This window comes from Macrotis lagotis, chromosome 1 (assembly GCF_037893015.1).
Source record: "Macrotis lagotis isolate mMagLag1 chromosome 1, bilby.v1.9.chrom.fasta, whole genome shotgun sequence".
Taxonomy (NCBI): Eukaryota; Metazoa; Chordata; class Mammalia; order Peramelemorphia; family Peramelidae; genus Macrotis; species Macrotis lagotis.
The window spans coordinates 289,566,708-289,581,217 of NC_133658.1; the positions used below are offsets into that span (position 1 = coordinate 289,566,708).

General features: G+C 39.2%; 1 protein-coding gene across 2 annotated transcripts in view; it reads right to left on the reverse strand.

The window, feature by feature from the left end:
* The window catches only part of NUP214 (nucleoporin 214), a 110,011-nt gene extending 104,238 nt beyond the window's left edge, over positions 1-5,773 (reverse strand). For both annotated transcript variants that reach the window (XM_074210899.1, XM_074210898.1), the window contains exons 1-6: positions 5,596-5,773; positions 2,926-3,121; positions 2,119-2,267; positions 1,306-1,504; positions 617-687; positions 344-407 (exon numbers count right to left, since the gene is read on the reverse strand). In XM_074210899.1, the coding sequence (XP_074067000.1) occupies positions 344-407; positions 617-687; positions 1,306-1,504; positions 2,119-2,267; positions 2,926-3,121; positions 5,596-5,640 (724 nt within the window). In that variant the 5' untranslated portion in view covers positions 5,641-5,773. The remainder of the gene's footprint in view (positions 1-343; positions 408-616; positions 688-1,305; positions 1,505-2,118; positions 2,268-2,925; positions 3,122-5,595) is intronic.
* Positions 5,774-14,510: the final 8,737 nt, after the last annotated feature.

Genomic DNA, 14,510 nt, shown 5'->3' on the forward strand with positions numbered 1-14,510 from the left:
CAGTTTCAAACATTTGACACTTACTGTATGACCTTGGATAAGTCTTTTAACCCCAAATACCTCACCAAAAAAACCCAAAACCAACCCCCCCCCCAAAAAAACCCAGATAGAAACTTCCTAGAGCAATACATCAAAAACTGGTTTCCTATAGTGAACTGAAATAACATAAATATAAAAGAACCTAAAATTTATTCAATGATTCTATAGATGATATAACATATGTAGATGACAGCAAATGGAGAAATTTATGATAATACCTGACTAATATACTTTAAAACAAACAACTCATCATGGATCATGTAAATTTTTTTTTAAGCAGGCAGCTATAAACAAAGTATTTTACCTCTTACAGGATGATCTACTTCATAAAATGGAGGGCAAGGAATTACTTTTTTCTCTTGCAATGTCTGAAAGATAAAAAGTCTTGTTTCAAATAATCAACAATATCCAGTTCAAATTCCAATTTGTCCTCCCTAGAAGCAATTAATGATAAATACAAAAGTCTCATATTTATTTCATCCATATTCAGTGGCCAAGAGAGCAAAGATAACACAGAGGGAGTTAAAATGAATTTCACACACAGGAGGATCATTATGAGAAGGTAGACTAAACTTACAGGGAGATACTGGATCACAGTTCCATTATGCTTTCCTACAGCAAGCTGCTTCCCTTTAGGACTCCAACACACTAAGAAAAGAAGAAAATTTTCTAAGCATTTTCAAAAGCAGGGTTAACAAATGAAATCAGTAAGAAGATAATTTACCTTGGCACCAATCTGATCACCATTTGTTGTTGCTTTGTTAGTCAATTCAAAGAAGGCAGCTTTTTTAAAATTTATTAAATATATTTTTAAAAACTGAGAATTTATGTGTAGGAGCCAATCAAATTGCATTCTTCTTTGCCCCAATCATTTGAGGGCTAAGAATATTTTTTAAGTGAGACCTGCCCAGAGGCTTAAAGGCTTTCCACCTGAGATATCAAGTATCAGAGAATTGTTCAATTTCTTACTATAATTTCTAATACTCTTTTCCTCAGGGGTAAAAGAATGCACTAGTGTGCATTCATTTTAGAACAAGAGATATTAAATTATTCTCAAAGTCTAACTGAGGACCAGCAAGTAGTATGGAAATGTTTCTTCTCTCAGAAAAAGTAAGTACTCTTTATCTAAATTATTTATGCTCTCTTGCTTCCAAGAATACTATCCCCCTTTTTTTCAATATTAATGTCACATTTTCCTTCTAGAAATTAATTTTTAAAAAGAATCACATAACTATACATTGTAAGGCCAAAGTTTTTATTACCTACCAGATGTTACTGCCACAGATGGTGGAAGGCTTGCAGATACTTTCACTGTGTCTGTGACTTGTAGAACTGCAATACTGCCATCAGCAAGACAAACTGCTGCCATTGTGGGGATGGTAGGGTTCCATTTCATATCAACGACCACACCACCAGCATCTTTCATCAGTTTGTGATAAGCAAATGGGCGTTTCTGGGGTTTAGCCTTTTAAAATATACATAAAAATACCACTTCCTTCAGGCAAAATCAGTCATTGATAGTTCTTCCCAATTATAGACTATCCTCATAGAATTAAAGAACTATAGAATCAGAAAGTTTCTTAGTAATCCTTTTGTCTTATCCATTCATTTTATAGACAGAAATTAAGGCCCAGAAGGGGAAAACAACTTCTGTTTATTATGGCAAATCTTAAGGCAAGGTGCTAAAATTGTTACCCTTTAGCTCAACACAGTCAAAAAACTGATACTGAAGACAAAGTAAAACTACCTGTTGAGCAGTATGTATGCCAAATATAGAGTGGTGAGGCAGTAAGGATATACTAGGAAGAATGCATCAAATCTAAGTTCAAGGATTCTACCAGCTATGTAATCTTTGACAAGCCACCTTTATAGGATCTCATAGTTCTCATGTAAAACACTGATGCCAACCAACTCAGGAAAAGTAGCTGTAGTAGATCATCTCTTCTAGTTCTCAGTTCTATGATTCTTAGATTCTTTAAGCAAGACAGCAGGTGCCTCCTTCAGAGGTAAGCGTTCAATGTCAGAAACTGTACTTACATGCTGACTGTAGGTTCCAAGATCACTTAACAAGTTTCTCACCTCATTTGAGAATGTGCGAACATCAAAAAAGGCGATGAGGCCAAATTCACTGGACACCATACAAACAGAGAGTGTCAGATTATCACAGCTCAAAGACAAGTGGTACACTGGGAATTTCATAGGGATAAATATATTTGGAACTTTCTCAACTATTGGAAAAAAGACAAGAAATAAAAGTCACCATTTTTTAAGCAAGCAAACAAAAATAATCCTTTAAGGCCATATAAAGTAGTTTTTGTCTACATAAAAGATTCCCAGACACAAACTCTTAACATTAAGATGTAATTAAACCTCATTAAATTATGATTCTTCTGTAACCCTGTCAGAGCATACCAATATAATAGGCTTTTAGAAAGCATTTGGAATGCTTTTGGTCCCAGTGACACAAAAATTCTATCATTAGTACATAATTTGCCTTTTTTTCCCCTAATCAGAGTACTGTCAGAGCAACTGAAATGGGATAAACTCCTCCTAGAGACTATACAATCAGGTCATAAGCCCAACAACAACAAAAAAACCATAAGGTAGACTTCTCTCTATTTTGTGCTTGAAAGGATGACCACATGGATTAACTCTAGCACCCCAGAGATAACTATGGTATTTTTGGGTTCTATGGCATTTCTCTGGGAACCTCTGGTCATCCTGGTAATACTTTAAAATCAGTTTTCATTAGAGATTTTCTTTGAGAAAAAGACTTCATTAGTGATTCACTAGATTCATCTCACTTTTATCTTACATAAATCAATAACTTGCAAAATGCTCTTCATATTGAAGGAGTTTAACGTAAGTTTGTTGAATTGTACTAACCAATTTTATTGGGATCCTCCCCAGGTCGATTCTGAATAAAAAGATTCTTAGTAGGAAAAACCCGAAATCCAGTGGCTCCTCCAGCAAACACCAGACCATACTTATTAGACACAGCAAGCATACTACAGCGATCTTTGGACATTTCTTCAGGGGGATCAAAGACTCGAACCTTCTTCAGTGCCCTAAACTGAAAATCCTGTCATAAAGAATTAAAAGAGAACAATTCAGTAGCTTAAATGATCATAAGAGGTACAGTTTACCTAAATCATATACAGTTACAAAGAAAATCTTGTCATAATACTTCCTACTCCTTTCTTAACTCCTTCCCTGACAAATTCAGCTCACCCTAGTTTTCTCCTACTCACTTACTGTCTATATTATACAACTATATACAGTCTAATTCTCTATTTATACATGGGGGATATAGTCTACTCTCCAATGAGAACACTGTAAATTCCTTCTGAATAAGGGTAGTGCATTCTATTTCTCTACCCATGGTGTAGTGGAATGTATTCAAGACTTGAAAAAAGGAAAACTGAATATTCCAGCTCTGACACTTAGTAGCTATGAAATTATTAGAATGTCAACTTTTCCTCTGAGACTTAGTTCCCTCATCTGTAAATGGGGGACAATAAAACTTATAAATATTCCCTGTTAGGAATATGTTGTGAAGAAAATACTCGTGACCTTAAAACATTACTGAAATATAAATTATTATATTCTCACAAAGTCTTCGTATATATAACAAGTACTCAAAAAATACTGACCAACAGGAAAAAGATGACTTAATTCTAAGTGACTTATTTAAAGAAAAATTCACAATGAAATTTCAGCAAATCAAAATAACATCTTTTGCCCAATCTCTATGAATACTACTTATATATGTACATGTAAACATAAATGTACATGTATACTCCTTGAGAGCCAAGTCTGTCATTCTACAGTAACTTTAAAATTTTTATGTTAATCTTAAAAAGGGTCTTAAACAGAAGAGGTACTTTTGTGAGTGATTTTATACAAGGAGAGAATAATGTTCTCTGTTTTACAGAGAAAGATGATTTTGGAGTCAGGAGAAAATGGATTAAAATCTTATCTCTAACAATATTATGTGATCATGAGCAAGTCATTTAACTTCTTTGAGACTCAGTTTCTAGATCTGTCAAATGGGGATCATAGTACTTATGATGCCTAGCCCTCATTATTGTTGGTTTATTTTTTATTTATTTGGCTTTTGCAAGGCAATGGGGTTAAGTGCCTTGCCCAAGCTCACATAGCTAGGCAATTATTAAGTGTCTGAGGCCACATTTGAACTCAGGTCCTCCTGACTCCAGGGCCAGTGTTCTATTTACTCCTGCACCTAATTGCATGCCCCCCCCCATTATTGTTGTGAGGTGAAAATGTGATAAGTGTCCTATTAACTTAAAAACATTAAATATCTATTACTATTCTGCATTGACTTTAAGCATATCACTCTTCCTGATGATACACAAAATTTTGTTATGGGTCTGGGTTTTTACTTTTTGTTGTTTTTTCTTTGGATGGGGAAGTCAGAGTAATACACTAGACCAACGAAATTGCCCATGAGAACTCATAGCTTTATAACTGAGTTTATAACTGCTATTTCAGAGGCTACTGTACCTCAAGTATAATCTGGATGATTTTTGGACTTCTGAGATCATAGCCAAACAGCCAAATGACAGATGAATCAATAATATAAATGAAATCTTAAGTAAACTGATAAATTAGTTTTAAAGATCACTATCCAAAGTATCCAAAGTACCCAAAGTTCCACAACAGCATGAAAGACACATAGTGGTGGTTTGTTCAATCAGGTTCACAGGTGTCTGGATGAACCTTTTGTGGCTGAAGATGGTATCCTCCAGAGCTATTTCTGTTTTCTCATAATTCCAGAATTCTTCCATAATTTAGGTTCCTCTCTCTTCAAATATATGCAATGTGGGGCCAAGGAACAGTTTCACTTCCCTCAGATTTTGAGCACATTTTTGAATTGGAGGTTGTTTTGCTTTATCTTTCTTCTTGGCTTGTTGAAATCTATTCCTTATTACTTTTCAAGACCCTTTACACCTTTTATCATACAGCTTTCTGTTCTGGGGCACCAAGTGAGGTAATAAAGATGTAAATACTAATTTTTTTCTTCTCCGTGTTCTTTGAACATTGGAATGATTTAAAGAAAAGGGCAATGAATGGACCCGGAGTCTGAAAAGGTAAGGGCTGTGCCACTTATGATCGTGAATAAATGATTTAACTTTTGGGAGCCTCAGTTTCCTCTTGTGTAAATTGGGTGTGGAATGCGGGCCAGGTAATGCTGTATCCCTCGGGCCCCTACTAATTTAATTCTAAATCTATGATCCCTTAAAGAGATGCGGGAAAGGGGAAGGTATCGGAGCGAAGGAAAAACATTCGAGAAGCTGGAACGGAAACCCACGGCTCCGGGTGCCTAAATCTCGCGCAGCCTAAACTCTAAGCTCCCGCATCCAGTGGCTCGGAGAAGTTCGAGGCCCGAGGCGCAGGATGTAGGCTCTTCAAGCGCCTCTCCAAGGCAACGCGGGGCCTGAGGGACGCCCCCTAGCCGGGCCGGGCCTGGCGCGGCGCGGCCTGTGCCCATAGACCCGCTCTGTCCCACCCGACCCCGAAGGCATTGAAGCTAACCTTCATCTCCCGTTCGGGGATCAGCGCATCCATCTCATCTCCCATGGTGCAGACTCCCTACAAGCGGGAATCGAGGAGCCGCCACCGCCCCCGAGGAGCCGGAGCTACAGTGAGGTTAACTTCCCGGCCTGGGCTCAGCGGCGCGCTTCGAAGGCCGCCATTTCCGGCGCACTCAAACTACGTCACACCCGTGAGAAACTGTTCTGGAAGGGTGGAAAAAAGGTCGGTCTGGCGCGAGCCCGCCGGGAGCCGCTGCTTTCCATTGGCCCATCTGACACGAGCGCGCTCTGAGCTACAGCTTTCCATTGGTCAGTTAGGCTCGCGCTGGCTGTCAACCGCCGCTTCCCATTGGCCTATCTTAGGAAAGGGGTGTAGCCCTTCATCAATGTTGTGATTCGATTTTGCCAAAGTTTTTCTCACGACCCGTGGTCATCTGCGATTTTAGGCAGGCTTCACCCCTGGAAGGCTAACTTTCACGAATGTAGTTGAACTTTAAGGTTTCACATGTATAATCGCTGTCATATTCTTGCCTTCTCAATGTATAGGGAAGTGGGAGGAAGGAGGATAATTAAGGACTCAAATTTTTTAAAAATTTATTTATTTTCACCTTACTACAATAGTCTAGTCCCCCAAAACAAACCTCAAGAAAGATAAAGTAATAGGAAAAAAGTGTACTCCTGTCTATGTTCAGATACCATCAGCTCTGTCTTTGGGATGGGTGGTGCTCTTTATCATAAATTCATTAGAGAAGCTGCTTCAATATTTTTCCCACAATTGTTATTGCTAACTATATTTTCCTCCATCCTATTCCTCCTCACTCGCATTTCTTCTATTATCTTTCTCCTTTCCCTCCTCAAAAGTGAGTTGTATCTGACCACCCTCTCTCACAATATTCTCTATCACCTACACTCTTCCTCCCCTCCCTGTTCCCTCTCTCCCATCCCTTTTCTCCACTTTTCTCCTCTAGAATAAAATACAATTCTATACCCTATTGAGTGTGTGTGTGTGTGTTATTTCCTCTCTGAGCCACTTCCAATGAGAATGAAGGTTCACTCATTTCCCCTCACCTTCCCCCCCTTCCACTCCGTTGCAAAAGCTTTTCCTTGCCTCTTTAATGTAAAATAACTTACTCCATTGTACTTCTCCTTTCCCTTTTTTCCCAGTTCATTCCTTTCTCACCCATTAACTCCATCTTTATAATATATTATATCTTCAAATTCAACTCTCTCCTGTTCCTTGTCTACATATGCTCCTTCTAACTGCTCCAATAAATGAAAAAGTTCCTATGAGTTATCAATATCATCTTCCCATGCAGGAATACATACAGTTCATCATTAAATCCCTCATAATTAGCTCTTCCCGTCCACCCTCTCTATGCTTCACCTGAGTCCTGTACTTGAAGATCAAACTTGCTAGACAGCTCTGGTCATTTCAACAAGAAAGTCTGAAAGGTCCCTATTTCATTGATTATCCATCTTTTTCCCTGAAAGAGGATGTTCAGTTTTGCTGGGCAGTTTATTCTTGGTTGTAATCCAAGCACTTTTGCCTTCCAGAATATCATATGTCAAGCCCTAGGATCTCTTTTTGTTTGTCTGTTTGCTTTTTAAGGTTTTTGCAAGGCAACGGGGTTAAGTGGCTTGCTCAAGGCCACACAGCTAGGTAATTATTAAGTGTCTGAGACTGGATTTGAACCCAGGTACTCTTGACTCCAGGGCCAGTGCTCTAACCACTGCGCCACCTAGCTGCCCCTCCTATGATCTCTTAATGTAGATATTGCTAAATTCTGTGTTATCCTGACTGCATTTCCACCATATTTGAATTCTTTCTTTCTAGGTACTTGTTATATTTTCTCTTTGACTTGGAAGTTCTGGAATTTGGATATAATATTCCTGGAAGTTTTAATTGTGGGATCTCTTTTAGGGGGTGATATTTATTCCCTCAATTCTAAGATGTCAGGGAAATTTTCCTGAAGAATTTCTTTCTTTTTTTAAATTTTTTTTTTATTATTAAGACATCTTTTGGGGTTTGTTTGTTTTTTTGCAAGGCAATGGGGTTAAGTGGCTTGCCCAAGGCCACACAGCTAGCTAGGTAATTATTAAGTGTCTGAGGCCAGATTTGAACTCAGGTACTCCTGATTCCAGGGCCAGTGATCTATCCACTGTGCCACCTAGCTGCCCCTGAAGAATTTCTTGGAAAATGAAGTCTAGGCTCTTTTTCTCATCATGAATGTCAGGGAGTCCATTAATTTTTAAATAATCTCTTCTGGATCTGTTTTCCAAGTCAGATGTTTTTCCAATGAGATATTTCACATTTTCTTCCAGGTTTTCATTTTTTTGCTTTTGTTTTATTGTTTCTTGATTTCTCACAAAGTCATCAGCTTTGGGGGGGGGGGGGTGGAGCCAGGTTTGGCAGCATGAGAACAGCATTTCCCAGGAACTCTCTTCCAAAATTTTCAAAAATATTAAAATTATAATTCTAACTAAATTTTTGAGAGACAGAACCCACAGAAAGATCCAGTGAAGCAATTCTCCAGTCCAAGGTAATCTGGAAGATTGTGGGAAGGCTCTGTTTCACAGAGTTGGAAGGAGTGGCAGCACAGCCAGGTTCAATGCACTGGAGCAAAGGAACTCCTTCTTCCAGGAACAGCCTGTGGGGCCCTGGGGCCCTGGGAGTGCCAGCTCATGGCAGCAGAAGCAGTTTCCTGACCTGCCAACCCAGGGAACACCAAGCATGAAGATGGAAGATGAACAGGGAAACCTCTGCCAGAGAAAGTGTGACGCCCAGGCCAGTGTGGCCCTCCTCAGTGCAGCTCTGATCCTCAATGCAGCCCAGATCCCAGGAAATGGAAGCAGGTCCACAGAGCCACCAAGAAGGGAGCCAGCTGGCAGTTGCTTTCAGAGTGCTGAGCCCATGGAAGGTAAGCGGGTTGGGGGAGACTATCAAGGTCCCTCCTCTGTCCCTGGAACAGGACTCTGGTGCTTTGCTGATATTCAGACCCTGATCACAGTCTGGGGCCCCCCCACTGCCATAGAGCAGGGATCCTTGTCCCAGCTCCAAGGCAGAGGGGTGTCCTTGTTGTCATCCACAGACCAAAGCACAGGGCAGGAGAGTAGTTAGAGCTCCTCATAAGACCTTGAAGTCCTTGTGGGGGTATCCCAAAGCTCAGGAAGGACCCCAAAACCAGGCACAGGCTGGGGAAATGAGTAAACAGAAAAAAGGCACCTGAAAATAGACAATTACTTTGGTCCCATGAAGGATCAAAACAGACACTCAGAGAACAAAGTCCAAGCTTCTGTATCCAAAGCCTCCAAGAAATATAGGATCTGGGCTCAGGTTATAGCAGGGCTCAAAAACAATTTTGAAAATCAAGTAAAAGAGGTAGATGAAAAATTGGGAAGAGAAATGACAGAGATGCAGGAAAAACATGAAAACCAAGTCAGCGGCTTGGCAAAGGAGATCCCGAAAAATGCTGAAGAAAATAACATGTTGGGTGGCTAGGTGGTACAGTGTATAAAGCACCAGCCCTGGAGTCAGGAGTACCTGAGTTCAAATCTGGCCTCAGACACTTATTAATTACCTAGCTTTGTGGCCTTAGGCAAGCCACTTAACCCCATTTGCCTTGCAAAAAAAGCTAAAAAAAAAAAGAAAAGGAAAATAACATGTTAAAAACCAGTCTAGGTCATATAGGAAAAAAAAAGTCCAAAAAGTTAATGAGGAGAATACTTTAAAAAGCATAATTAGCCAGATAGAAAAGGAGATAAGAAAGTTCTCTGAAGAAAACAACTCCTTCAAATGTAGGATGAAATTAAAGGAAGATTATGACTTTGTGACAAAGCAGAAACAATAGCACAATACCAAAAGAATGAAAAACTAGAAGAAAATGTGAATTATCTCATTGAAAAAAAACAACTGACCTGGAGAACAGATCCAGAAGAGACAATTTAAAAATTGTTGGGCTACCTGAAAGTCATGATCAGGAAAAGAGCCTATGACTTCATTTTAAAGAATTTATACAGAAAAATTGCCCAGATATCCTAGAAGCAGAGGGCAAAATAGAAATTAAGAGAATCCAATGATCCTCTTGTGAAAGAGATCCCCCCCAAAAAATAACCCCCAGGAATATTATAGCCAAATTCCAGAACTCCTAGGTCAAAGAGAAAATATTACAAACAGCCAAAAGGAAACAATTCAAATATCATGGTGCTGCAGTCAGGATCACACAGGACTTAACAGCATCCACATTAAGGTCTTGTAGGGCTTGGAATATAATATTACCAAAGCAAAAGAGTTTGGATTACAATTGAGAATCAACTAGCAAAACTGAACATCCTCTTCTAGGGGGAAAAAATGGACTTTCAATGAAACAGGGGAATTTCAAATGTTCCTGTTGAAATGACCAAAGCTGAAGGTGAAGCACAGAAAGGGTGGATGAGAAGGGCAAATTATGAGGGATTTAATGATGTTGAACTGCCTATATTTCTGCATGGGAAGATGATACTGATAACTCATGAACCTTTTCATTTACTAGAGCAGTTAGAAGGAATATGTATAGACAAAGCACAGGAGAGAGCTGGATTTGAAGGTATATTGTAAAAAATGGAGTCAATGGGTGAAAAGGAAATGTATTGGGAAAAAGGGAAAGGAGAGGTGGAATAGACTGAGATATTTCATGTAAAAGAGTCAAGAAAAAGCTTTTTCAATGGTATGGAAGGGGGGGAAGTGAGGGGGATTGAGAGAGCCTTCATTCTCATTGGAAATGACTCAGAAAGGAAAGAACATGCAAACTTAATAGGGTATAGAAATCTAGAGGGAAAAAGGAGAGAAAAGGGATGGGAGGAAAGGGACAGGGGGATGGGGGGGATATAGGTGATAGAGGAGAGGATAGATCATGGAAGAGGATTTTTTTTTTTAACTTTTTTACTTTTTTTACATTTTGAGTGGCCTGTCTGGGGACCATAGGGCAGGATGGTCACTGGGTCTCTGGGGTGGGAAATGGGCTTCGTGTCTCCTGGCCTCAGGGCCAGTGCTCTATCCACTGTGCCACTCAGCTGCCCCATAGCACTTTTGAAGAGGGACAGAGTGAAAGGAAAGAAAATATAGTAAATGGTAGTGGGGAGGAATGGAAGGAGGGAATTATAATCAGCAACAGCAACTGTGGGAAAAACATGGAAGTAACATCTCTGATGGATTTATTATAAAAAATGTAATCTACCCCAGAGACAGAGCTGATGGTATCTGAACACAGATCAAAGCACATTTTTTCTCTTTCTTTCACTTTATTTTTCTGGTGGGGGGGGGGATATGTTTACTCTTATAACAGGACTATTTTAGTAATGTGTAAATAAATAAAAATGTAAATTAAAAGAAAAAAAATAAAAAAGTCATCAGCTTCCCCTTAGCTCCATTCTATATTTGAATGAGTTATTTTCTTCAGAGGTCTTTTTTATTTCCTTTTTCCATCTGACCAATTCTGCGTTTTAAGGCCTTCTTCTCCTCATAGACCTTTTGGATTGCTTTTTTGCCATTTGACCTAAAATGTTTTTTTAAAATGTTATTTTCTTCAGTATTGTTTTGAATCGCTATCATCAAACTGCTGAGTTGGTTTTCATGATTTTTCTGCATCTTTCTCATTTCTCTTCCCAATTTTTCCTCTACCTCCCTTACTTGATGTTCAAAATCTCTTTTGAGCTCTTCTATAGCTTGAGACCAATTCATATTTTTCTTGAAGGGTTTGGTTACAGAAGTTTTGACTTTGTTATTTTCTGGTGTTTTGATCCTCCATGGGACCAAAATAATTATCTATGGTCAGATTCTTTTTCTTCTGTTGTTTGCTCATTTCCTCAGCCTATGACTTGATTTTTAACTCTTTGTTTAGGTGGGGCTGTGCTTCTATGGTGAAGTCTGCACTTTGCCAAGCTTTTGAGGATTTTTGGGACCATCACCCCCACCTCAGTTCCTTCAAGGTCTTATGAGAGGCTCTGACAGCTCTCCTGGCCTGTGTTCTGGTCTGTGGATGACCACAAAAATTCCCCTCTGCCCTGGAGCCCTGTGGGTCCCTGCTCCCCCAGACTGTGACCTTTACCTGAGTATGGGCAAAGCTGCAGAGTCTTGCCCCAGGGATAGCAGAGAGACCTCAACAGTCTCCCTTGACCCCTTACTGTCTGTGGGCTGAGCATTCTGTAAGCAACTGCTGTGTGGCTCTGCATGCCTACTTCTGATTCCCAGGCTGGGGCTGCACTGAGGCTTGCATTTTCCTGGCTTCTGTGCTCACTGTGGTGTAGTAGTTTCCCAGTTCACCTTCCAAGTTGTCCATGGCGATTCCTGAAATGAGACAGGAGATCCCGGTCCTTGGGATCTCTGGAAACTGCCCCCTGTTCCAGTGTAGCCCAGGCTACACTGTGGCCCTTTCCAGCCCTGGTTGAACAGACCCTTCCCACAGATCTTCTAAGTTTTCTTGGGCTAAAAAATTGCTTCACTCACTCTTTCTGTGTGGGTTCCACCACTCTAGAATTTGGTTAAAGTAATAATTTTAAGGCATTCCTGGGAATTTCAGCCTCTGCTCTGCTATCTTGGCTCTGCTCCACCCCTCGTGTCAAATTTTTAAAGAAATTAAAGTTAGAAATGTTTACATGTAATTGAGAAACATTTCAAAACATAAAATTTTTTTTAAAATTTTAGCTGATGAAAAAAATGGCCTCTGTGAGGCCATCTATCAATTATTTCCTTTGTTGCATGAACTTCCTGCTTTCATTCATTCAACAAAATAGGGTGCAGGCTTTTTGAGTGACTCCCTGACTGGGAGAAAAGATAACACAGGGTCACAGATAACTGCTAGGAGGCAGACGGTAATAATTTCATAACTGAAATATGAAAAAGTGTAGTGAGAATTAAGAGTAACACTTCTCTGACCCCTAGTGGTGAGGTAAAGCTATAGGGAAGTCAGTCTAATAGGGTGGGGGAAATGAAGATAAAGTTTAGGTAAGCTTCATTGAGCTTAGGCCTCATAGTTGAATGTGACACATTCACAAATTACTACAAATCAGTCATAGCTACTCAAGAGTTGCAAGCAAAGTGTTCAGTTATTGATGGCTTCAGGAAGGGCATTTTGAAGGAAGTAAAATCTGAGTTGGATTTTATTTTTATATTTTTTAAATTTATTTTTATTAAAGATGTTATTTGAGTTTTACAATTTTCCCCCCAATCTTACTTCCCTCCCCCAACTCCCCCAACAGAAAGCAACCTGTCAGTCTTTACTTTGTTTCCATGTTGTACCCTGATCCAAATTGAGTGTGATAAGAGAGAAAACATATCCTTAAAGAAGAGACAAGAAGTCTAAGAGGTAACAAGATCAGACAATAAGATATCTCTTTTTTTTTCTAAATTAAAGGGAATAGTCCTTGAACTTTGTTCAAACTCCACAGCTCCTTACCTGGATACAGATGGCACTCTCCTTTGCAGACAGCCCAAAATTGTTCCTGATTGTTGCACTGATGGAATGAGCGAGTCCTTCAAGGTTGATCATCACTCCCATGTTGCTGTTAGGGTATATACAGTGTTTTTCTGGTTCTGCTCATCTCGCTCAGCATCAGTTCATGCAAATCCCTCCAGGCTTCCCTGAAATCCCTACCCTCCTAGTTTCTAATAGAACAATAGTGTTCCATGACATACATATACCACAGTTTGCTAAGCCATTCCCCAATTGAAGGACATTTACTTGATTTCCAGTTCTTTGCCACCACAAACAGGGCTGCTATAAATATTTTTGTACAAGTGATATTTTTACCCTTTTTCATCATCTCTTCAGGATATAGACCCAGTAGTGGTATTGTGGGGTATAAGGTTATGCACATTTTTGTTGCCCTTTGGGCGTAGTTCCAAATAGCTCTCCAGAAAGGTTGGATGAGTTCACAGCTCCACCAACAGTGTAATAATGTCCCAGATTTCCCACAACCCTTTCAACAATGATCATTATCAGTTCTGGTCATATTGGCCAGTCTGAGAGGTGTGAGGTGGTACCTCAGAGAAGCTTTAATTTGCATTTCTCTAATAATTAATCATTTAGAGCAATTTTTCGTATGGCTATGGATTGTTTTGATCTCCTCATCTGTAAATTACCTTTGCATATCCTTTGACCATTTGTCAATTGGGGAAATGGCTTTTTGTTTTAAAAATATGACTCAGTTCTCTGTATATTTTAGAAATGAGTCCTTTGTAAGAATCATTAGTTGTAAAGATTGTTTCCCAATTTACTACATTTCTTTTGATCTTGGTTACAGTGGTTTTATCTGTGCAAAAGTTTTTTAATTTAATGTAATCGAAATCATCTAATTGGTTTTTGGTGATGTTCTCCAACTCTTCCTTAGTCATAAACTGTTCCCCTTTCCATAGAACTGACAGGTAGACTAGTCCTTGATCTTCTAATTTGCTTATAGTATTGTTTTTTATGTCTATGTCCTGTAACCATTTGGATCTTATCTTGGTAAAGGGTGTGAGGTGTTGGTCTAATCTAAGTTTCTTCCATACTGACTTCCAATTATCCCAGCATTTTTTTATCAAAGAGGGAGTTTTTATCCCAAGAGCTGGACTCTTTGGGTTTATCAAACAGCAGCTTATTATAATCATCTCCTGCTTTTACACCTAGTCTATTCCACTGGTCCACCACTCTATTTCTTAGCCAATACCAAACAGTTTTGACGACTGATGCTTTATAATATAATTTTAGATCAGGTAGGGCTAAGCCACCTTCTTTTGTACTTTTTTTTCATTAAGCTCTTAGAAATTCTTGACTTTTTATTTCTCCGTATGAATTTACTTACAATTTTTTTTCTAACTCATTAAAGTAATTTTTTGGAATTTTGATTGGTAGGGCACTAAACAGATAGTTTAGTTTTGGTAGAATTGTAATTTTTATTATA